At 40.0% G+C, this 24,177-nt stretch overlaps 1 protein-coding gene across 3 annotated transcripts; it reads left to right on the top strand.

Moving 5' to 3' along the window:
• The first annotated feature begins 3,516 nt into the window (after positions 1–3,516).
• Positions 3,517–23,099, top strand: NADK (NAD kinase). Of its 3 annotated transcripts, XM_042831772.1 has the most exons (12): positions 3,517–3,616; positions 8,007–8,220; positions 11,481–11,564; positions 14,491–14,620; positions 15,167–15,275; positions 15,496–15,581; positions 15,872–15,974; positions 16,746–16,897; positions 17,418–17,517; positions 18,141–18,298; positions 18,795–18,877; positions 19,722–23,099. In XM_042831772.1, the coding sequence occupies exons 2-12, from the start codon at positions 8,048–8,050 to the stop codon at positions 19,867–19,869; spliced, it is 1,326 nt and encodes a 441-aa protein (XP_042687706.1). In that variant the 5' UTR covers positions 3,517–3,616; positions 8,007–8,047; the 3' UTR covers positions 19,870–23,099. The 3 variants fall into 3 exon arrangements, with proteins under 3 accessions (XP_042687706.1, XP_042687707.1, XP_042687708.1); XM_042831773.1 differs by lacking the exons at positions 3,517–3,616; positions 8,007–8,220 and adding an exon at positions 8,740–9,111; XM_042831774.1 differs by lacking the exons at positions 3,517–3,616; positions 8,007–8,220; positions 11,481–11,564 and adding an exon at positions 13,206–13,352.
• The last annotated feature ends 1,078 nt before the right edge of the window (positions 23,100–24,177 follow it).

Here is a 24,177-nt window from a genome sequence, read left to right as displayed (position 1 = left end):
TCTGCCCATCTAACAGTGGCTGGGCCTGAAATTTGACAACTAGCGCTGCGACAGCTTTTTTGCCTTTCCCAGATCTGTGAACGGTGAAATGTGGTGTAATAAATAGATCTCTTTTTTTAATTAAATGTTTGTATTAGAGTAACACATCAGTAATACATGGACTGAATGCTTCTCAGGCACATGCAGAGAGAGTTCCTGTATCAGTGAGATTACAGTCTTGAGGAGATTGAAAAAGAAGGAAGTAGTTCTGTTTACTCTGAAGGCGGAAAAACAGGCACTGAGTCACACAGGGACAGACAGAAGCACCTCCCAAAACCCCAGGTTGTAATCCAAGCCTTTCTCTGTAGTTCTTGTTCCTTCCTATCCTGTGTGATAGGAGGTAAGTCCTGGGTGTGTTTTCATCTAGAGCAAGATTGAATTGCATGATTGTTTACATTGTTTTATTTTCATATGGAGAACAATATGGAGGTGGAAGAATCTTTTGCTTGGGATAGTTCTTAATGGTGATGAATACAAAATCAAGAACTTTGCATCAGTTTTCTCAGGGCTGATGACTTCCAGCCCAGGTATAATTCAGATGGCACGTATAATTCAAGCCAAATCATTGCTCATTAAGTTGGGACAATTGTCTTTACTGATAAGACTAAGTAAAAAGCTTCCAGTTTCGGATGTTGCTCAACACTGTGCCAGCTCAGTGCTGGTAGGAAATTTCAGGGGCAATCCAAAGAGGTGGGTTAAATCAACCCACTGTGAACATGTGTCTCCACAGAGGAGATGCCTTTAGCTACAATCTCATCCCAGTCGGTTGTGTCACATGGTTAGCAGGCCATCCAAAATGCGTTCACATAACTTTTGTTCTGCCATCGAATTTCTCCTTAAGCTTCCTTAAGAACATTTTCTACTGAATAATGCTTTAGAAAGAAAAAAAAAAAAAAAAAAAAAGTCTTCAAAAGCTTTAAGAAATCAGTAATCTCTATTAACTGGAGCCAGTGTACTTAGAACAGACATGTATGTCTTTTTGTTTTTCTAGTTAACTTTTGTATACAATAACAGTGCTGAAATGTTGACCTTTCACAACTCAGAGTTTGCATGTTTCCCCGTTGCCATGCTCTTTACATGTCAGATTTCTCCTACATCTCTCCACTCCCTTTTACCTAAGCTTTCTTTACTGGCTGCCAACAGCTCTCAGTTCTATCCTTGCGTTACCAAAGGCAGTCTGTATTGTCAAGTGGATTGAGTGTGGGGCTACATGCCAGCATTCCTGATTGCTTATCTCAGCTATGGCACAGATTTGTCAGCCCTTGTGCAATTCAATTAATCTAGTTCCCAGTCTTTAAAATGAGGATGAGGACATTTACGTAACTATTGGAGATGTTTGTAATCAGCCCGAATAGTGAATGCCAAGCTGTGGCGTGCATTTCTCTATACTTATATCAATGGCTTTGTAATTTCACACTATTGATAACTGCTCATTTGTCACATTCATACAGCACTGTTTTCACCAGAATTTTAACGTTTCTGGTACATTTTTTATTTCTTCTGAGGTTTGAGAGGTGAGAACAACTTTGTAAGAGTGAACTATGCTATTCTGATCACATTCTCAGGGAGAGCATGCTCAGAAGTGACAGAAGACTCTTCTATTTCTCATGACACTTTGGTCTGCATAGAAGGGAAGAGATGTTAGCAATCTCTCTCTCATATCCATCCAGATCAGCAAGTAGAGCTATCATAGTTGCTGGTGAACCCGAGCAGCTTGGAACTGCTGTTGTAACTGTAGCTCTTTTATAAATAGGGTAGGCTCAGCTGATTAGGGCTCTTATCTGATCTTCACTGGTTAATGAGGATAAGTGTTCATCAGGTCTGGAGTTTGTGCCTCTTACAAAATATTGAGCGCCTGCATGATGCTACTCTTCTTAGGGGAAAAAAACCTGCCACTTTATCTGTTAAGCATTTCAGTCTGTATGTTTGTGGGAAACAGTTCTCATGGTGCTTTTGTCCTTTCATCTTTATTTGGACAAATTCACCCCCAAAGCCAATTCACTTACTCTTCAATTAGCTTTTGGAGTCACTAATTGGACATGGACAGGCATGGGTCACAAAGGCACTGTGGCTGAGCACGGTTCTGTGTGGTGGAACATATTCTGCTGCTGCTTTTGAGATAAATGTCTTGACTCTATGGATCTTGGTGCTGCATTCCTTCCTAGCACCACGTTCAGTTGTTCCTTTGCAGTTTGAACGTGCCTTTTAAGCACCTGAAGGCTTTGGAGTCTCCAAGATACTGACTTCATAGAACTGTGTACTGTTTCATCCACTCCTTGCATAGTGGGCCCTTAAGGTGCTTCAGAAGGAGGAGTCGAGAAAATGTGACTCAAAATAGTGTACTTCCTAAAAAGTGCTGTAGGATTTCCCCTTATCTAGCAAGTACTTCCTCTTTTTCAAGTTCTTCCTTCTGACTATTGCTTCTTCCTTTACTGACTATCACTTCTGTAACTCCCTGCTTTCCTGGAAACATGCATTATGCAAAAAAAAAAAGGAAGAGGGAAAAATCCCAAATTACTGCATTCTCACAGGGCATAATTTGTTCTTACTTTAAGTTTGCTGCAATCTACGTTCTAGTGAGAGACAGGTATCTGTGTGCGACTGTGAAGGATTGCTTATGTTGGCATAAAGTTTGTGACAAAGTTCTGATGACTGCAGGATCATCAGCTCGGGGCTGACGAACTGGTCAGAGCAAATACTGCAATCATCACTTGTTGATTTTTGTTTCATTTCTCCCTTGCTGAAAATCAGGTTCTCTATTAAGGACAATGGAAAATGGTTTCCTGCTTTTCAGGAGCTTCTGTCTCTTGTTGAGTGATTCTAGCGTCAAAAGGGAACGTGCATTCTTATGCAGGGATTTTGTCAGAAGGAATCTTTAACCACCACGGTAAGAAACAGAGACACAAGTGTGTGCCAGCTGTGTGCTGGATGGGTGTGGGTGACGTGTGAGCAGCAGAGGCTGGGGTGGCAGTGTCTGTGCCATTGGGGCCGAGCCCCACCTGAGGGGAGGCTGCTGGACAAGTTAGTGTCACTCTGTCCTTTTTTAGCAGCCTTCTAGTGAAGAGTAACTCCAGTTCCACATAGTTTTCAAGTCTAAAAGTTATTAGTTCTCCCTGCCCCATCTGTGTGAGCTTTGCGCCATGTGAAACACGGCTCGCATTAAGATCTCAGCTCGGTTGTAGAACTGCGACCGTGGACGGCCGAGGCCGTCGAGCCTTGCTGAATGCAGCAGAGTTAATTAAATTTAGTTAATTTAATTAAATGCCCGCTGGAAGCCCTCGCCACCCAGTACAGCGGCAACGCCGCCTCCTAGCGCGCATGCGCGGTGACACCCTCACTGTGCGCGGGCGCACGGACCGAGCCCAACCCGCGCGCCGCGCATGCGCGCCGCCCCGCCCCCGGGGCCGACTCTGCTGAGGAGGCGGGGAGAGGACGATGGAGGCGCGCAGGGTCCGCCGGCCCCGCTCAGTGCTCGGGGGCAGCCGTTGCCGCCGCCACCACCGTTACCACCCCCACCGCCGCGGTCGGCGCCTCGGCCTCTGAGGGAGCAGCGGGCGGGCAAGCAGCCGGGCGGGCGGTGAGTGCGGGGCGCTGAGGCGGACTGGCGGCCGCGCCGGGGGGAGCCCCCGGGGACGGGCGGGCCGCGGCCTCCCGCGGGGCTGCGTGCCGGGGCCGGGCCGCTCGGGAACCGCGGTGCACGCATCCCGCCCGCTTGCCGGCCCCGTTCTCCTTAGGGGAGGCTCTCGGAAAGCCGTCCGCGGGCGATAGGCGTACGGATAACTCCCGAGAACCCGGCGTTGTGCGAGCGGGGCGAGGTGGGTGCGCCCCGCGTTGAGCGCGAGCGGTGAGGAGGCGGGAGTTTCCCGAAGGTAACAGGTGGGAGAGCGCAGCCTGGAGCCTGAGGTGTATGTGGGGCCGCGGGGTCCGAAAACGAAGAGTTAACAGACGAACTTGTTTGCCCCGGGTGCGAGACACGTGATAGTCGTACTATCTCTTCTTTTTTCTTTCTTTCTTTTTTTTTTTTTTTGGGTAGTTTCACTGCTGTTTATTTTTTTCTGTCAGACACTGAAAAAATGGATGTGCTGTCTGCTCCATGCAGTGCTGCCTGCTTTCACTGCCTGGCGGGAGGGTTTGTGCCTCAGAGATGGACTTGTATGCGTGTGAGCTCCATTGGAGTGATTTCTGAAGTAAAACATCATCGTTATAGAACCTTATCTACAGAATTAGAGCATTAAGCAGGGAGGGGATCAGTAGCAAGGCACAGCAGGTGTGGTGATGCCCCATTTCTGGAGGTGTTCAGGGCCAGGTTGGATGGGGCCCTGGGCAGCCTGGGCTGGTTTTAAATGTGGAGGTTGGTGGCCCTGCGTGTGGCAGGGGGTTGGAGATTCATCATCCTCGAGGTCCCTTCCAACCCTGTGATTCTGTGGTGTTTGGATGCAGCGTTGTCCTTTCTTGCTATCACACAAATGTTGATAGTTAGGAGTTTTCAACAGCTGATGCAACCCTAAGAAACTAGCAGAATTGCTGCAGCCTTGGAGCCCTATAAAAGCAGTGTTTGGTTGGGACGGGCCCTGTGGTAATCCTCTGCTGTGATGGTTTAGGGCCGTGCATTTGACAGAGGGAAACTTCCTCACAAAACAGTCGCTGAAAAGCAAAGCTCAACAAAAGGTTGAAAGTTCTCAGTGATTTGCAATATTACGTTCCTTACGTAGCTCTTTGGAAAGGCGTGTTTGTGTGCTATTGCCTGTTGTCTAACAGCAGAGAAGATCACGGTTTAAGATGTGTCTGCATAGCTCTTGGCCAACAGGATGTGAGTTACATCTGAATGGAGGCTTAGTAAAATTGCTTCAGACTTGTTTTATAACTAGGATTCTTGCAGTAGATCTGGAGTGTGATTCCTTAATAATAGTCTAACAGGGCAGTAAAACATCTGGGATGTTCTGCTATTCTTTCCTCCCATCTGAAGTTGGTTTGACAAAACCTCTCTGAAGCTGTGGTTTGTGACCATTTGTGGGATATATGACATTAAAAAAGAAACAGCTGGAGACTGAGAGAGAGGTGACTCAACTTGCTATTGCATATCACAGTTTTAAACATTGAAGTGTTAACTTGCAATTGTCTTTTATTCTAGAATGCTGAACTCCTAAGTCTTTTCTGTTTTTCTTAATTTGGGACATGACTTTGAGCAGAGCAGCCTTTCTGCTAGTTTGTTGACTCGTGCTTTGTGTTTTTGGATCCAGTCCTGGGAGTTGGTCGGTGATGGTTTTGCCCTTATGTCAGATCTGCTTATTTAATGAAGGTCTTATGAGGGGATGTTAATTAAACAGAACGTGGTGTAAGAGGCAGTTTAAAACGTTCTGAATCAGAAAGCATTACATGGGAGGAATATCAAGTTCTTAGGCTGCGTGCAGTGGTAGATCTGTGCAACGTCTTACTCCTAGTTTTATTTTCTTTACTGATGGCATCTGTCAGATGAAGATTTTTCAAACAAAGCCATGTGGAAACAGGCCTTATTTATGGCTTTTGAAATACGTTGCTGTTTTTTGCGTCTCTCAGTTAAGGATGATATCCCGGCACAGGCTGGGTGCACAGCAATTGCAGTTACTGAAAAAAAGTAACTTTGCATGAGTTTCTTTCACAGGTTTTGAATTTCCACATACTTTGCTGCAAGGATATGGAGCTATGTGAGTATCCCTGAGGTAGATGAAGCTGTATAAGTAAATTTGAGAGGTAAATTTGTAGGGGATTGGCAAGAGACGATGAGAGATTGCTCACTGCTGATTTGCACTCAGTATTTCTGGAACAGCTGAGAAGCTGGCATTGAGAACTAACAAAAGATGTAGTTAAACTTAGCTATTGAGTATCATCATCTAGGTTAATTCTGTGCAGACAGGGTTTCTTTTGGAAATACCTCATTGCTGATTTTGGTAATAAATAGGTTGTTGGTATCTGTTTGCTTTCTCCCCCTCTACCAGTTCCAGTGGCTGGTTTTTTTTTTTTCCTATCCAGATTATTCTTGTGGGGGAGATCTGTGCCATGGATGAGGAATTATCTCTGGCATTTTTGTTGGTTCTAAGAAATTGAATGTATTTACTCATAGGGATTAACTTTGGCTCACTATAAACATACTAGTTATGGTTTATATTAGCTAAAAGCGTAGTGTGCTGGCAAAGACTTACTGAGATCTGTGACTCCTTACTAATCAGCAAGAAAGCAATGTCTGTGGAAGTCTGGGTATGTAAAGATGCTTGAGAAGCCTGTTTGGTCCCTGTGATACAGATGCACTGAACACAAGGGTTATCTGTTTGCCATAGTGATTTCTGGCTATAAAGAATAGTCCTTGGAGTTAAAAGTACGAATTATGGTACTGGATTTTTTGTTAGGTGTGTTGGATTGATAGGCCTGAAATGGCAAGTGCACTGCAAATGTGAGTGCTACAAACAGAAGGTGAATTAGAATCTAGTTCATTATTTGACTGGGAAAAGTATTCATTAGAATCCTGGTTGTCTGTGGGGAAGAAATATCAGAAAATGCTCATTCATCTCTATCTTGAATCTCTGAAATTCAGTAATTAAAATAAAAACTGTGTTGAACGGGGAATTTCCCAAGTCGTGGTCACTGGTGGTGCCAAGCAATGTGTAACCAGCAACCAAACACTGGTGTCTTTACAAGTGCAGGATCTTATCAATTATTACTGGTTGGGTCTAACTGCACCTCCTGGTGACCACGTTGTCTCGGGGTGAACCTGATCTGCTGTGAGAGCTGTGCTGTGCTCTGCTGCCATTAGGTGATTACTGTGTCTGATCCAGTAACCAGCCGGTATTCCTAACCCATTCTTCTCTTCTTGATGCTGTTGTTACGTAGAAGTTGAGATACTGTGAAGCACAGCGCTTGTTAAATTGTTGATGTTTCTCCTTTTGTGTTAACCTTACAGACAAATACTCTGAGTGTTCTCTGTTGCTAAGTCTATTTTAACAGTTACAGTAACTGTTCTGTACATGATGCAGTGTGCCGAAAGCTGGTTGAGAAACATCTGCAAATGTCTACTGAGCCAATGTTTTTCCCTGGCTTGAATAATTTGAGGAACATACTGTTCCTGTAGGCTTCATCTGAGATGGGATTTGTTCACAGTTTGGTGTTTCTTTATACACTGGAAGTTGCTTTCTATTTTTATTGTGAGAAATTTTCTACTTAGTTCAAATAACGATGCAAACTTAAGCAAGGGATTCCTATTACTTTGTAATACTGAAGTATTCATGCGTTGTGTTGCTTTTTACTCCTGCAGAATTGCAGTCTGCCAGCTGTTCATTGTCCTGTCCTTGTGCTGACTGTTGTGGGATGAAATATTTGGTGCTTATCAGGTTTCATTTTCTTTGGTTTGGACCATCTCTCCACTTTGTCACAGATGGTTCGAGATCTTCAGTGTTCTGCTCTGGTTTGGTTTTATCTCTTCTCAGCTTGGTATTAATCTCAGTTCTGTGGAGGACTGAAGTTTATTAAAGTTACACTGTTCAATTATTTTTTCACTGTGACATTTTTTTTCCTTTGTAGCTCGATGTAGTTTATTTTTTGTTGTTTGTTTGAGATATGCATTGATTAATAGGAGATTTTGTAGACTTTTCTGAATCTTGATTCCTAGCAAATATTTAATGCCCTTCTGCCTCTTTAGTCTTTAACATATATCTGTTTTTCTGGATGTAGCTGGAAGTGGGATGGTCTTGAACTAATAGTACTCAACAGATTTACGTGGAGACTCTTGTAAATCTAGGAGCACTGGAGTTTCAGCTCTGGTCTGTTTTTCCTTCCAGTGTCTTGTGATGACCTCAAAGAACTTCTCAACTGCCCAGATCTTGTTGAGAAGTGTCCACCAAACAGCGTCAATTCATGCCTAAGAGCTCCACTAGCTTTGCTAATACTGGGATTTTTCTTCTCTCCCTTACCTCTTTTCCCCTGATGTTTTTCCACAGGAATTAAATTTTTCCCTCTCTGAGGTTCTTTCACTTCCAGTATGGAGATGAATCGGGAGAAGCTGTGTACCAGTAAGGCTGATGTGAGCTCGGATTCTGCGTATCATTGCTCAGCGTGTCATGATGATGAGGAGTGGAGCAGTACGAGCCGGGGGCGAGCCAAGTCACGAAGCTTGTCTGCTTCCCCAGCCCTAGGAAGCACCAAAGAATTCCGGTATGGCTTCTGTTTTTTCCCAGTTTCAAGAAAAATGGAAGAAATTTCAATATCCAGATCTTAGTTTTTACTTTTGGTTTTATATACCTGCAGTCTTGCTTTGAAGGTAACCTTAAAATGCACTTTAAAATGTTGTTAGTCCAAAGGGAAGTCAGGAAGGGGAAGGCTGGGGCTACACCAAGATCAGACCTGTAATCAAAATGGTACAGCTGTCAAAGCTGATATCTGCAGAGCTTGCAGTCTCAAAAAAAATAGCAGAGGCACACCTGCAGTTTTTTGTAAATGCTCTGACTGGAGCTGTAGTGCTGTGTACTGAAGGCTGTGTGAGAATTAGGGTTATATTGTAACATGAGGCAGCACAAATAAGCAGGTGCTTGCAAATCTAATCACAACACTGAGAAACGCCCATTTTTTCACTGAGCCAAATTCCTGGTGTATTCGCAATGCCCTTCGTCATGTGGACAGCTTGGATGGAACTTTTGATTTTGTGATCTTTGGACCTGTTGTAAAGGCTGGGTGGTGTGCTGTGCTAACAGTGAGTCTTGATGGCAGCAGAACTTTACCTTACTTATATTGTGATCCAGCTTAAGGTTGAAGCATGGACAGAATCGCAAAGGAGTTGCTCAACAGATGAAATTCTCTTCCAGAGTTACTGCTTTGCTGGCAGGACTACTGTTGCAAGGCAGAGGTTATGTGGGTGAGACCTGAAGATCCCGGGGAAGCTTTGTGGTGAAAGGAGGTGTAATAAAAGCCTTTCACTCAAGAGATTAATACTTGGAAATACTTGCTTTGCATAAGTAGCTCAGCTGATACGTTGTATTTGGGAAATATTCACAAAGGACTGTACTGTTACTGTTACATAGCTACTATGTTATGTATCACAGCCAATAGGTGAGTCTTTACATTAAAAGCCTTCTGTGGAATGTCTTTTTCCTGCTCTGCTTAAATCTTCGGATGTGGATATTTGATGCCTCTTTGTAGGACAGGAGTTTAGCTAAAGAGTGACATGAAATAAGTACCTCTGGGTGAAAAGGACAAAAAAGGCAGTTAGTGGTAGAGGAGTGGAGCAAAATGTGGCAGGTGATGTTACCTGAGTATTGTTTAACTGTCCTAATTTCACATGTAACTGTTCTTAAATAGATTAAATATCTCTAATAACGTGCATATTTTCACATATTTCTCTTTTAATATAAATAAGGTAAACTTTTAACATGCTTAAATAACAGCTGTATGTGTCTGGAAAAAATGTTTGAACGTAAGTTAAACAAAACTTTAATGTATTTGTTATGGGACATTAAATAACGTTAATTATCATAATTAAAATCTTACACAAACATGTTTTCTTAGACATGGAAAAAATATTATGACTTGAATCTGTCGTCTGTTTTTGATCTTCAGTAGAAATCTGATGTGTGGGATTTCATAGTGCAAGTGAGTCATCAGGCCAGGCTGAGCTACTGCACAGTATGCACTATAATAGGCAGAGCAGCAGTGATTTATTACTAGCAAGGAATAGGTTAATTACCAGTTCCTGTGTTAATTCAATTAAGCACAGGAAAGGCATATTTCCCACTTGATTTTAATGGAATAATTCTAATAGCATTTACTCGTTTCAACATGACGCAATGGGTTTTACTCCCATATACAGATTTGCTGCAGGAGGAGGGAGCTGGGTAAGGCAGAACAGCTCTGACTTGCTCCACATCATCTCATCCTACAGCCAGCAGCAGTCCTGTGTTCTGGGTGGAATTTAAGTCTGAGGATAAATGACCCTACAGATCTAATCACTTTAAAGATTAATACTGTATTAACTGTCATTACATACATGAAAAAATACTGATTTTTCTCCATACTCAAAGAAATTGTTTGTTAAAGATCTGAGGCATTGGTTTCTAAGAAGGTTTGGTGTTATCTTATAGATTTGTGTTGTAATTTATTTGATGAACTTTAAGTTTTGTCTGCTCTTTTTCCCTGGAATTTGAGATCTCTTGGAAACGAGATCCTGGATGTGTTGTGGCACTTCTGCTTTGCTTCACCATTAGCACTAAGGCTCATAGTTTGTAGGTGGTTCTTGAAAATTACTTGAAAACCAGGCATTTTGTACCTTCCTGTTTGTTCCTCTTCTCCCCTATTGCTGGAGCTTCTAATTCAGGTTCAGCGCTTAAGAAAACTGTAAAATATTCTGACTACTGCAAAACATGCCCCTTGGCACTCATTAGGGAGTGATCAAGGTGCACTTCCTTGTTAGCAAGTTGGCATTTCTGATATGCACTGGGAGAGGTAACGTTACTGTGCAATCCCAAAGTGCTGTCATAAAACAAGGTGTGCTGAGCGCACTCTGTTAGCAGCGTGCTGCTTCCACTGGCAGTGCAGCCTGTGTGCTCTACCAGGTTGCTGTGTGGTCTGTTTCTTTATGTGATGGAATTCATGCGTGCCTCTGAACGATAGAAGCCAAAAATGCCTGAGCTGTGCTCCCTGGCATTGTTTTCTCTTGGTTAAAAAAGCACGTTAGTCTCAGGTTGGGATGTCTTTGTACCTTTCAGGGGATTCAGTTAACCTCGCGAGCACTCCTCTGCTCAAATGGCTGAGCTTATGAGCCTGGTCTTTCTTAATAGTTCACTTTGGTAAATTTGGTCAGTAGCAATTGATTTCTTGTTTGTAAATTTCTGTGCTACCTTAAATGTGTAGACAAAATATTTTTGGTTTTCTCTCACGTAGCATTTTTCCTTTTTGCTGTAGTGAGACCTTGAAAATAGTTTGTTTTTATAATTTGGAATTTATCTACAGGGTTTTTTTGTATCCATGAGAGGCCGACATACTGTTCTGGTCTGTAATGTCAAGGAGATTTGTGACTAAACAGAAACTTTGACATGTTTGACATGAGTTCACAGAACCACCTTGATCTGAGGCTGTGGTCTTTGTGCACAGTGAAGTTTAAATGAATACAAGAAAAATAGGTACTGGTACTGTGCTTGGGTTTAGTGCATGCTCGCCTCAGGAGGGCATGAACTGCGAGTGTGGCTTCAATTGTAAAGTCTCTGTCAAGGAGGGAGATACAGGAGTTAAAATTTAGCTTTGATATGTGTGAGCTAATGTGTATAAAATTATATTGGCTAGTCACCCACCAATGGAAGTTTAAGAAATGGACTTTGTCCTTCATTGCCTACTGCGGCTCTTTCAAAGATGTTTGGTTTGGTTTTGGTGCTTGGGGAGCTGATTGTCCCTAGCTGCCATCACCTTTATGTATTTCTTAACTTCAGGAGGACACGCTCCTTGCATGGACCATGCCCAGTGACCACGTTTGGACCAAAGGCCTGTATGCTGCAAAATCCTAAAACGATTATGTAAGTACCTGTCAAGTGACTGCCATTATGCTTATTCCACGTGAAAGAAGATCAGCTTGCTTTCCTGCTACTCGTCCCAACTCAGTGTTGTTGTGCTGGGATCTGTATTGCAAAAATTGACTTGCAGTTCAGATCGCACGTTGCCTTAATCTGCATGCTGAAAGGGCTGGTAGGATATAATCAGTATTTCTCTATGGTTTTATAGTAGTTTTGCCAGTTGGAATACTTCTCACAGGGCAACAGACATCAATCAGTGGAATGAATGCCCTTTTAACGTTATTAATTCATGCAATGTTCTGATGATTCAAATGGAGTTTTTTCTCAGCACAACGGATCTATTTTAAGAAAAAAAATGAAGCATTTTGTATTTAAAATAAATAGAACAGAGCATGCAAATAGTTTGAAGTACTGGGGTTTTGTTTACATGTATTTTGCATAATCTGCAGTTCCTAAAATGTGGTCAACAATGGCAACAATAACAAAGCCTTTCCAACACAGCTGACAGTAAATTCCACTTATCAAACTCCCATATAGCAATCTGATTATGATGCTGAGAAGCTGCTGATACCATTTTCTTTATTCCATAAAGAAAATTGTTTCTCAGCTACAGAAAGACAGAAATTATTATGGAAAATGTGAAAAAAGGTGGAGGAATGGCTGTGTGCACTATGCAATCTCATCCAAGGAAAGCTTTCTGTTTGAATGAGTGGTTTGAATTTTAATATTTCGTCTGTGATGCTTTCAGTGTATGAATATAAGGCAAGGGATTTTTAGTCTCTGCTGGTAAATTTACTGTGGAAATAAGGCTTTTTTCAGCAGATAGGCAAACAGTTGTGTCCTTTTGTAAATTTCTATGTTATTGATTTGGCTTTCAGTTAAACTTAAGGTATTTGAATTCAGTATTTCTTCACTTAGATCTTTCCCTAAATCGCAGTGATTTTCTCAAAGCACAGCAGTGGTGGCGCAGTGTTTCCTGCAGAGGTGTGGCAGAAGTCTTGCAGTACATGGGGATCTGAACTTCCTTCTTTCTGCCTCTTCTGAAGTTGGCGACTTCGTACGCAGCAGTTCACCTGCAAACCCAGCCTGCATTGCATGTTTACCCACCTGATTGTGCTGCATATGCTCCTCCCTGTGGGCTGAGCCAGCTTTGCACCATATAATGGCAGTGTCAAGATCAGTTGAGCACAGAGGCTGTAGGCGATACTGAACACACTGCTTGCCAGGGACAAGGCTGTGCAGTGTGCAAATAGCTGTGGAGGTTGGGGCACCCTCAGTTCGTCAGAGGAAAGGACTATTTGAAAACCGAGTTATAAATTACTGTTTTTACTACTTTAAAGGTTTTGTTTGTTTGTTTTATGGCTTCTGAAAACAGCCATATCCTTTTTGGTTGTTTTTTTTTCCTTTTCTACAGCCACTGGTAATATTAAACTCTTCACTGGAGGGAAATGTAACAGAAAATCTTTTTATGTAAGGGCGTCAGTTAATCAGGGTCTCTTTAAGTCACAGTGTTGAGCTCTGCTGTCTGAAGGCTGTGAGTTTTCTGAAGTGAATTTTCTAAATGTGAAGCTTCAACTTTTTCTTGTGACTGTTGGGAAGATTTAGCTGGATGGGATTTTTTTTTTTTATTTTTTTATTTTTTTTTTGAGGCAGAAGTTTCTTAAGAATCAGTAAAAACCTCAGCACAGCCTGTTTTTTTGGAGCTGTTGCCTTTGCCTGACTTCTGGAAACGAACATGAAGGTCTTAAAGCATGTTATGAACAATTTTTCAGTTAGAGCTACATGGAATTGGTGAGTACAGCTAAAGTAGGCAGATTGTCTTTTTGTTGGAAGGAAATCTGTTAGTTCCGGGCTCATTAGGTGAAAAGCAATGCTGCAATCTTCAGTTCTCTGCCAGCTTTTACAAGGCAGTCTGATTGTGCTGAAATGTATTTTCGGCGTGGTTTCCATGCACGTGTTTTTTGCCTTTGAGCAGTATTTAGATTTGAGGAATTTGATCTTATAAAATAAATGTTTTCTGAACAAAATTATGCTAGTCTACAGTTTCTGCTCTATGTAGAATGTGAACATTTTTCACAACAGCAGAATGAGCAGGTTATTCCACCTCTGTTACCATCATCTGTTTTGCATTAACTCTTGAAGTACTAAATCCAAATCTCTAAATTTGGCTGTTCAGCATGGATACTAATCTACTTTGCTTTACGGATTATATCTGCACCTTATGGAAAAGGATGAGATGTTCATTGTATGCAAAATATAGCAGTAAAATTGTGTAGCTCAGCAGCGGATCCAAATGAAGAAGGAAAATACATCTGTGTGTTCCTAAATAATGGTGTGTGTTACAGAGCAACATGAAGCTGAGTGAGTTTTTCTGATATGAAGAGTTGCTACAGACTTCCTAGAGTAGAGGTTATGTACAGTTTGTTGTAGTGTTGAGGCTTCCCTTGAGGATGTAGTACAGATACGTGTCTTAATTATTGAAATATGTGCCCTTTTCTGGGGATACTGTAGTTTTGAATTCATTCTTATTTTTTAAAAATTGCAATTTGTTCCTGCATCTGCAGACTTCAGGCTGTACTGGGAAAACTGTGACTGGATACTGAAATCAGTGAAATCTTGGTGGAGGAAAGTATTTATTGGTTTCACGAGGGGAGAAGGCATCATTAGAATTATATCCTTCTCTGTATTGTCTCAGCAGTGTGTGGGATAAGATGCATGTTCTTACCTGGCCAAAATGATGTCAAAGCAAAAGGTAGTAACGAATTTTTGTAAATCTGCGGGCGCTGCAGTACATCTCTGCCCCTTCTTTCAGTTACTCAGTGCTTTGTCCTCTGTTTTTCCTTTATAGTGACATTTTCTGATTTAAAAAGATAATGTTTTTAACCTAACAATCCTGAAGGTTTGTGTTACGTTCTGTTCTCTTCTCTAGGCACATTCAGGATCCAGCAAGCCAGCGGTTGACATGGAACAAACCTCCCAAGAGTGTCCTTGTTATTAAAAAAATACGTGATGCCAGTCTGCTGCAGCCTTTTAAGGAGCTCTGTGTGTATCTTACTGAGGTAACAGAATCTAAATTCAGGGTTTTTTTAACCATGATGAGAAATCTTACATCTAAATTATTTTCAGTTATTGATTCTGTTAAATGTGAAATCCATAGAGCTACGTAGTGCAAACAAATCATCAGCACAAACAGGATTGCACTGGAAATATTAAAACTTGTTTCAGAGGAACAGTACTTGGAGGGGAAGTCAAAGCTGTTTCCTTCATACTGTGTGCAGATCTGAATTGTGAGACATAGGACAGCAAATGTAATACTTAGAGCCTCGAGTGAGCAGAAATGTTTACTGTATCATGTAATTCCAGTTCCAGAGCTGATTTTAATGTATCAGATGGTCTATGTATGCTGCACATTTCTGGTTAGAGTTAAGCCACATGTGGTGCATTAAGAATAATAGTGAAAGAAAGTCCTGCAACCCAAAGATGCAGATCACTTCAATAAAAATAATGTGTTTTTATTTGTGTTTTTAACTGATTCAAATTATGGAGGGAATCAAATACTTCGATACTTAAGAGGTTGTTAACAAGCTGATCTTAACTCCTTTTAGGAAAACAACATGATAGTGTATGTAGAAAAAAAAGTATTGGAAGACCCTGCTATTGCAAATGATGATAATTTTGGACCAGTGAAGAAGAAATTTTGTACCTTTCGAGAAGGTATGGTAACGAATCCTTGAAAATAAAGTTGAGGCATAGCCTTTATTTGTCTTAATGTCTCCTTGGTACTGGATCAAGGTTGCGAAACCAATCTGTCTCTTGCAAACTGTTGTTAATCTTAACTTGTAGTGTTTTTTTGGCATGGTGCACATATCTTACATCTGGAATTTGACCTTTGACAGAACATGATTCAGAACTTGTATTTAAATATATCTTTCAGATTATGATGATATCTCCAATCAAATAGACTTTATCATATGCCTGGGAGGAGATGGGACCTTGCTTTATGCTTCTTCGCTCTTCCAGGTTGGTCTGTTTTAGAAATAGGCTTAAAGGCCTCTTTTCTTTTCTAAAATATTTGAAGATAATTTTTTCTGTTGTTGTCAGAAACTGTTTCATTGTTGATTCCTTTTTTCAATCAAGCATGTTTTACCCTGTACCTTCTGAAAACAGCGTGTATGAGCTGCTTAATTTAATTATTAGTTTTTATTATGAACAGTTGAAGTTATGTTAATAGTCAAAGTATTTACAGGCAATTAGTTGAAGTATGAATTGCTTTTATTCAGTAGCTTTTAAATTCTTTTCTTTATTGATAGGGTAGTGTACCTCCAGTTATGGCTTTTCATCTGGGATCCCTTGGATTTCTTACTCCATTTAATTTTGAGAATTTTCAGTCCCAAGTCACTCAGGTTATAGAAGGTAAATTTAAGGAGACAAGGTGTGGTGTTTCTTCTTGTTACATTTTCTGTAGCTTTTTCCAAGACTGGTTAATTTTCTTAACCAACTCATTTAGGTAGTCCCATAGTCACAAACAACTTACACTTAACTAACAAAAGCATTGTGTTGCCCCTTTCAATTTCTGCTCTCTGTGCTCTTTTGTAAAGAAAAATGGATAAGAAATAACTTTGTCCTAGGAGGAGTAAGCAAGTAACAGAAGACAGCTGGGAAGTGTTTGGTAGTTTGTTCCCCTGAGCAGTGCGGTGCTTGAAGAGTGAAAAGTCAGGCAACACTTGAAACAATTGAAGAAATGTTCTGTTTCTTTGATAGGAGATGGATTTAAATTCAAAGTAAATTTCTGAAAAAGATATATAAAATTCTCACACTGCTGGAAGGTTTTCTTTTAGTGTGTTTGTAATGCCCTTGCTTTCTCTAAACTAAGCCACTGTCTCAGTGAGGATCACATGAGCCTAAGTGTTTTCTAATGTTGATGATATCCATGTGAAACTTAAACATTCTTTTAAATTGTAAGGGAAGAGAGGAAGATTCAGATTTGATTTGATTTTTGCTCATGAATACTGAAAATCTGTTTTGAGCTTTGCCTAGATATAGACAGTGCTCTTGTGAATGATGCTGGGATCGTTGCACAGGGGATAGGTGGATGGTATTTGATACAGATTGGTAGTCATTTCCATTTTGTTTACTATAGTAGCATATCATTCTTGTGTACTTTCTCCTGTATCTCAATTCCAGGCAATGCAGCTCTTGTTCTGCGAAGCAGGCTGAAAGTGAAAGTGGTAAAAGAGCACAGAGAGAAGCTGACGGTACAGAATGGCATAGAAGAAAATGGAGTAGTGCCTACAAATATAGAGAAAGAAGTGGGCAAGCAAATTATGCAATATCAGGTCAGTGTTCCAAAAAAACCAGAACCTCAAAAAAAAAACCCCTAATACATGCTTTGTAATTTGCTGGATGTGTGCTTTGTCATCACTTTACCATTTTCTTACAGTAGCCCAGTAGTGTGGGAGAGATGTGCTATGTACACCATGTTGGTACAGTACACAGCACGTGCACTAAGTCATGAGAAAATGATGCACCTCGTTACTTTCTGCAGTCATCAGTGCTAATATTGTCATTTCCTACATTGATATTTTACTTTTATTTTGTAAATAAATATGTAGCTCAGAAAAGCTTAAAGACTTTATAAGCAGAAAGGAAAACCCCACGCATTGCTAGTAACTATGTTCTGGTAATACTCTGAATTCTTAACATCCCATAATTAGATAAATAAAAATCCTTCAACTGACAACAAAATTTGACAGGTACTAAATCAGGGTGAATTTCTCCAAGATCTGGAAAGCATGTTTCTGCTTGTCATTTAATCCATTCCCAAGTCAACAGTGGTGATATTTGATGTTATGGCAGGTCCTAAATGAAGTTGTGGTGGATCGTGGTCCTTCTTCTTACCTTTCCAATGTAGATGTCTTTCTAGATGGACACCTGATAACAACAGTGCAAGGAGATGGTGAGTTTGCTTCTTGTGCTAAACTGCTTCTCACTTCATTTGTAGACTGCTGTAATCATTACTGAATGCTGTTTTTTTCACATGGAAACTAAATCTCAAGCTTGAGTTCACTGAGGTTGCAAAGAATAGGAAGGTCTTGCATTGTGGAATGCATAAGTTATCAAGGAAGCATTCAGTGTTGAAAGCTTTCTGTTTGTGGACTCATAAAGGCAAGTGGCAGCTTCTTTGGGTATAATGTTAGATGAAGGAATAAGAAATAGCTCAGAAGATATCTGGAATTTGTTGAATGACTGAAATCTTGTAAGAGATATAATAGAGAAGTTCATCTTAAAAGCTGCTAACCTGTAATTCTTACAGACAAATGAATGTTTCTGTTACAAAAAAAGTGTAACCTGAGATTTAGAAGTTTATGCAACTTATGTGAGCTCATAGGACAAACATACCAGGCCAGGATTAGAAGAGTTTCTGATTTGTGTGCTTCACAGAAGAGCTGCAGGTTAATACAAGCTGATGTTGTCTCTGCTTCAATTTCATTAACAGTGGTGTTTCTTAGATTTTTTTTTCCCAATATAACAGCACTGGTTCTGATGTTAAACTAAGTGAACTTTTTGCTTCTTGCACAGGAGTCATTGTCTCCACACCGACTGGTAGCACTGCATACGCAGCTGCTGCAGGAGCTTCTATGATTCACCCAAATGTTCCTGCAATAATGATCACCCCAATCTGCCCTCACTCATTGTCTTTCAGACCTATTGTTGTTCCTGCTGGAGTGGAACTCAAGGTTAGCTTTTAGTTCTCTTTTCAAATTAAAAACTTCTGTAATAACCCTGCAAACCTGGCCAAAACGGGCGAGTTTGGGAACTGCTGTGTATCTCCTGTGTTCTTTCATTTGGACCAGATCAAGTCTGGGTGAAAGAATAGGTCTTTGCTTAAAATAATATGCCTGCTAGGAGAAGACTTCACTTTGCTTTCTGTTGTGTAAGCTTCTGCAAATTTGAAGTATGTTTGTATTCTGACAAAGAAAATACTAGATCATTTTTGCTAAAGTGCATTTAAACCCAGTAGAATTTGAGTGAAATTACTTTCAACAACAAATATTTCAGATTTTGAGTAAATAATTAAAGATATCTGAGACTCACTGATTGTTTTTGTTAAGGCTGTCATGTAGGAGAGGAAAAAAAAAAAGCCTGTAAAACCTGAATATGGAGTTGACTTAATGTAAATTCTGTACTCAGAAATATAGATTTGGGAGCTGAAGTTCAGTTTTTCTCTTTCAGATTATGCTCTCCCCGGATGCCAGGAATACAGCATGGGTTTCATTTGATGGAAGGAAGAGACAGGAAATATGCCATGGAGACAGGTAAGATCTTCCTAGATTGTAGCATTTCTTTAGAAGTGCAAGAAGTACTGATTCATACACTTGTCTGAGAACTGTTGAATTTCTTCTGTTATTTTAAATCTTTGAAAGCAAATGAATTAGTAAGACTGAAGCATGTGATACTTGGCAAGGAGGATGGACATCTTCAGAAATTTCTGTAGATTTGTCTAGAAGATCTTAGCTTAAGATGTAAACTAGCAAGTGTTGGTATAAGCAGTGGCTTTGGACGATGCCGTATGGTTTAAGCCATGTTAGCTTCGTGAATGGCAGTGGCCATTTGCAGTTCTGTTAATGTTGAGTGAGCAGAATGCAATTGTTATGTGAAAAACGTGGTGACTTGTTGCAAAGGGAGGTGATTTAAGGCCTCTGTGACAGAGGTAGGGATATTTCTTCTCTTCCTGTTTGACACTGTCTTGAATTGATTGAAAGATCTGTGGAACAGATCAAGAGATTGATGGGGCTTCAAGCATCACATTTGGCATTTGGTCCTTTGTTAGAAGCAAGACTTCGTAGTCATGTTGCATATTGCTGAAACTTGAAATTTCAAGGCCAAGGCGGTGGCTTAAATGTTCCCTTGCCTCAGTGCTGCGTGTGTGAAGGCCATGCAGGATGTCAAGGAGTGGGCTCTCACTGTATCAAAAAACTATTGTCCACGCTGTTGTTTTATTGCTTGTTTACACTCTGTTTAGATGTGCATGTAAATTGGTTTCTGATTTCACCCAGTTTGCTGAACGTAGCACTAGGTTGGCTAGTGAATAAGAGAGAGAGAGATTAAAATGCTCTTTGTTGCCACTGACTGACCTGAGGTATTCCTGTGTTGTTGCAGTATTAGCATCACTACCTCTTGCTATCCCCTTCCTTCGATCTGTTTCCGAGATCCTGTGAGCGACTGGTTTGAGAGCTTGGCTGAGTGTTTACACTGGAATGTTCGGAAGAAGCAAAATAACTTTGCTGTTGAAGAAGAAGAATTTTGAGTGTCTACATCTAATGACTCTGGGAATGGAAAGTGGCAGTATCCCTTCTACATGCTTGATTTGTTTTGTTTTATAAGTTTTTGCTAACAGGTGTGGTTGCCATCTCAGACACATACGCAGTGCTATACTTTATATCAGTCTGATCTGCTGATGGTTGGAAATTGTTTTGCTACTTCCTATCCAGCAGGAATAGAATGGAAGAAGTGAGGTTATGATTGCTGTAATCCAGTTTGAATTTTCTTTAAACGAGCAATTGGAAAATGGGTTATTTCTGATTGGTATGGACTGCATCTTGGATGTGATTGTAACATATAACTTACCACTAACGTGGTAGGCTGTATGTAGATATGTAATAGAAAAATGGCAGTAGGAAAGAGGCATTAAAATAGTCTGTTTACTTTAGTATGTATGTAATTCCATTTGTTAAGAATTCTATGCACATGAAGGCTCTACAGAAATTGGCTTTAAAAAGGAAGTGCTTTACTCTTTTATCTGGCTTAGATACAACTTGCCCAGAACACCTCTCCATCAAAACAGTGCTTAACATACTTTCTTCTTTCTTGCAAGTGTGACAAAAACTGTGAATAAGGAACTCCTATCACGAATGTTTTTATTAATAGACAAATCTAGGGGAAAAAAAAAGGTTTATATAAGATAGATATCTATCTTGTGTCCAAGAAGAATGTTTTTTGAGTAGATGGAACTAGGGGAAAGAACTCCACACATTTATATATGTAAATAACACATGTGCAAACACATGCATACGCACAGTGCCCATTTGTCTGAACAGTGTTTGACCCTTTGCTGTCATCACTGCGTAAATATCACCAACGAACAGCATGGACAAGCATTTAGCTTGGGCTGAGTTGATTATTTCAGTCATCTTCGCTTCTCTTGCTGAGCTTGTTTGTAGCTCTGCAGTTCCTGTTGGGGGGAAACATTAGTGTGCTTATTTTTGTTTGTTTTGCTCTGGAACAAATGGTAACATTAGGGACTGTATAATAATAGTGATAAAAAATAATAGTGAAAAAAGCTCCAGATATTTGAGAGGAATCTGGAATACTGTATTGCTTAGTGCTGCTGTTGTCTTGAAGACAACAGTGTCCTGTAGTAGGTCTGAATGCCCTCAAATTCCACAGGTATTTTCCAGTTCTGGGTGCTCAGTAATACAGTCAGGGATACTGCATTGGTAGGCTGATAAATGGGAGGACACATTCCCAGCAGAGTAACAATGGTGCCTTCAGCACACTCAAGATATTCTAAGTCTCGTATGTACTTTTTTAAGATGCTTTCAAATGTTTCTAACTTCTCTATGTACATATTTTACTGTATGTGCTTTTATGAAAAAGAACAACAGCAACCTAGTTTGGGAAAAAAAAAAAGAAGGGTTTGTACTGTAATTTAACTGAAAAACTCAAACCCACGTATAATGTTTACATTTATGTTCTCTGTGGTGCAGTCTCATGGTCACACATCTGAACTTCAGCATTTTCGCGTCGTTGCTGCATTGGCCGTTGAAGGAATGGACGTGATCAGTTGAATTTAAGCCTGTGTCATTGTACTGTGGGAGAGGTAATTTCTTACTGAACGAGGTGGGATTTCCTTGAAGGTGGAGCGAGAAGCAATGATAACTTTTCATGGTTGTTTTATGTCGTACACGTGGTCCAAAGTGGTAATGGGAAGTGTATTGATTCCCAAACTCTGCCTAACGTGCTGTGCTCTGATGGTTCAAATAATGTCTCTTATGTTTTGGATGCTGCCCTAGTCTGTCTAATTTTATTCATCGAGATGAGAGCACTTTTCCATAAAAGAGGAGCAACCTTTAGTTAATGAGAAAAATCACAATGAAATGATGTTAATATAAATTCAGTTTGTGAATTTTGTAGGATAGAATATTGGTTTACTTTGGTCTAAACAGAAGAATTTTGTGAGAACTTGGAGAATGTCAAGATTAGCTTTTGGCATTTATCTTTCACTTGAATCTGCAGTAATTGTTTTATCACTGTTTTGATGCTGCTTACGGGTTTTCTAGGTGGGGTATTCAGTTATTAAATAGCTGTTTACTTTTTGAGCTGTGGAATCATCCAACTTTTTGCTTTGAAACTATTCTTTTATTTAATCATGCAATAATTGAGAGGAGGCACAGGGTATAGTGGCTATAAAAGTCTATTGTTTAATGACAAATGAGCAGAACACCAGGCACACGAGGAAGGTGGAAATCATTTGGTAAAGGTGAGGTAAAATTAATGAGCCTTATCTATCTTATTTTTTTGTGAAGATGAAACTATATTTAGCACTTTTTATTTATGCTTTTATAATAGTAAAGCTTTCATTGATTGAACTGCAGAACTTTAATTTGCAGAGTGCACGTTCATGAGCTGCAGACAAAACGTAGCTAACTACTTTCTCTAAATTAGATCTGCTGGAGTTGTCCTTAAATTTATCACATACTGCAATGGAATTGCTGGCTTTGAGGCTTCTGCAGTTTTGCTTATACAACTTTTCCTGCTTGGTAACGATGTTACTTGGATCCCTGCTCAGCTTAGTAGAGCTACAGTCACTGACCACAGGAAAGTAAGTCATGAGATGGCTTCAGTCTTTTGCTTTTTCTTCAGGAAAACACCTTTGATTATAATTATGCTAGCTTCATATAAAAATACAAAAGGAATTGTGTTAATATGTTACAAATTATCTAACTGTACAAAGTCCCTTTTCAAGGCCCTTAATCTGCAAACCAGCAATTTGCAAGCAGGCTAGTAAAGTTTGATCAGCACTCAAGGATTTTGCATTATTTAAGTGCTTCAAGTGTGGGTGTTGTGTTCTAACTACATCTGAATGTGCTAAAAGCTCTAATGCAGACTTGGTAATATTGGCAATAAGAGTAGCTTACTGAACTGGTTTAAACTGTGACAGTAGAACAGAGTTTTGCTGATTATGAATGGTATGTTGGAAATATCACTGTACCTATCAACCCTTTCCAGACTACAAAGGGCCAAAATGGAAGCTTGGAAATTGATGTGTTTAAAAAACAAGAACAACAACAAAGTCACTCTCTATTAAACTTTAAGAAGCTATGAAAAACCAATGTAGTATGGTGTAAAGCAGAGTGTACTTAATTTTTAAGAGGAAAAATTCTGTTACATATTGTTAATGCTTTGAAACTTGTTTTAAATATTGCTGAAAACAAATATTTTTCAATCCTTTCAATAAAATCTTTTTGTAAAGTTGAACTTGTTTAACAGAATTTTGACTTTTGAGGATAATAAGTTAGGTGCACACAATTACTTGCTTGGAAGACAAATATTCAGTGTGGGGTTTTGATGCATTGTCTCATGGGACAGTAGCTTCTGTTTTCTAGATGTATGTAAGGCTGCTGTGATTGTGTCTGTCTGATGCAAGACTTTTCCCAAAAGTTTCAAAATAAAAGCTTCCGGATTTGCTGTGCAAGTTTAAAAAATAAATAAAATAAAAAATCTTCCCTCCAGCTAATTGGGCTTCATTAACTAATTTTATGAAGGTCCAAAAGTAGAAAAGTGAGTGAGGAAATAGACATGGGCAATAATCTGAGATAATCTCAGGTATCTGGATATATAACGAACTTGAGTGAAATTGTAGTTTAAATGCCCATTCTATCCTCTCCTTTGCATGCTGTGATCAAGTTCCAGACACTTTTTCCATAAAACTTATGGCTGACAATTATGATTAAATGTTCTTTCATGATTTCATAATGTAATCTGTAACCTATTCCAACAACTGATGCAGGCCAAATGATTGACAAACGTATGGAGATATCATATACAGGTAAATATAGCAGCTTTTAAATGGAATTTATTTGCTATTTGAGGTGCTTTAATAAGAGTTTTCCATCTTATGCTTGGCTAGCTACAAGCTCTTCCAGTCCATAGCCAAAAAGATAAGCCACCATTTCTGTGACAATGGCACTCTATTGCCTATGCAGGAGGCAGGGAAATAGCAGTGCCATTATTTTGCCATGAGAACAAAAAAAAGCATGGTACAAGCCTTCTTTTTTCAGGTAGTTTTGGCCAAGTAAAGACCTTCTGCAAAAAATAAGTATTCCCTTATTGCTACTGCTCTGGGCAAGACCTGCTGCATGCTGGCTTATTTTAGAAAAGTACTGAAAATGCTTAATTGTTTTCCTCCATTTCAGCAACAATACATAGTCACATTTGGACTTGTGGAATGAAGTCACAGCCATCAGCTGGTACTCTCGTGCTTTCTCTTGAAAGTGCCAGCTGTGTGCAGGCTGACCATAGACGATTAACCTCTTCATGTCTCCGTTGTGCTGCC

Source organism: Centrocercus urophasianus, unplaced genomic scaffold (genome assembly GCF_019232065.1).
Source record: "Centrocercus urophasianus isolate 14NV4802_14NV808 unplaced genomic scaffold, USGS_Curo_1.0 seq_36, whole genome shotgun sequence".
Taxonomy (NCBI): Eukaryota; Metazoa; Chordata; class Aves; order Galliformes; family Phasianidae; genus Centrocercus; species Centrocercus urophasianus.
Note: the sequence above shows the minus strand (reverse complement) of the source record. Positions and strands in the feature narration are given on the sequence as shown.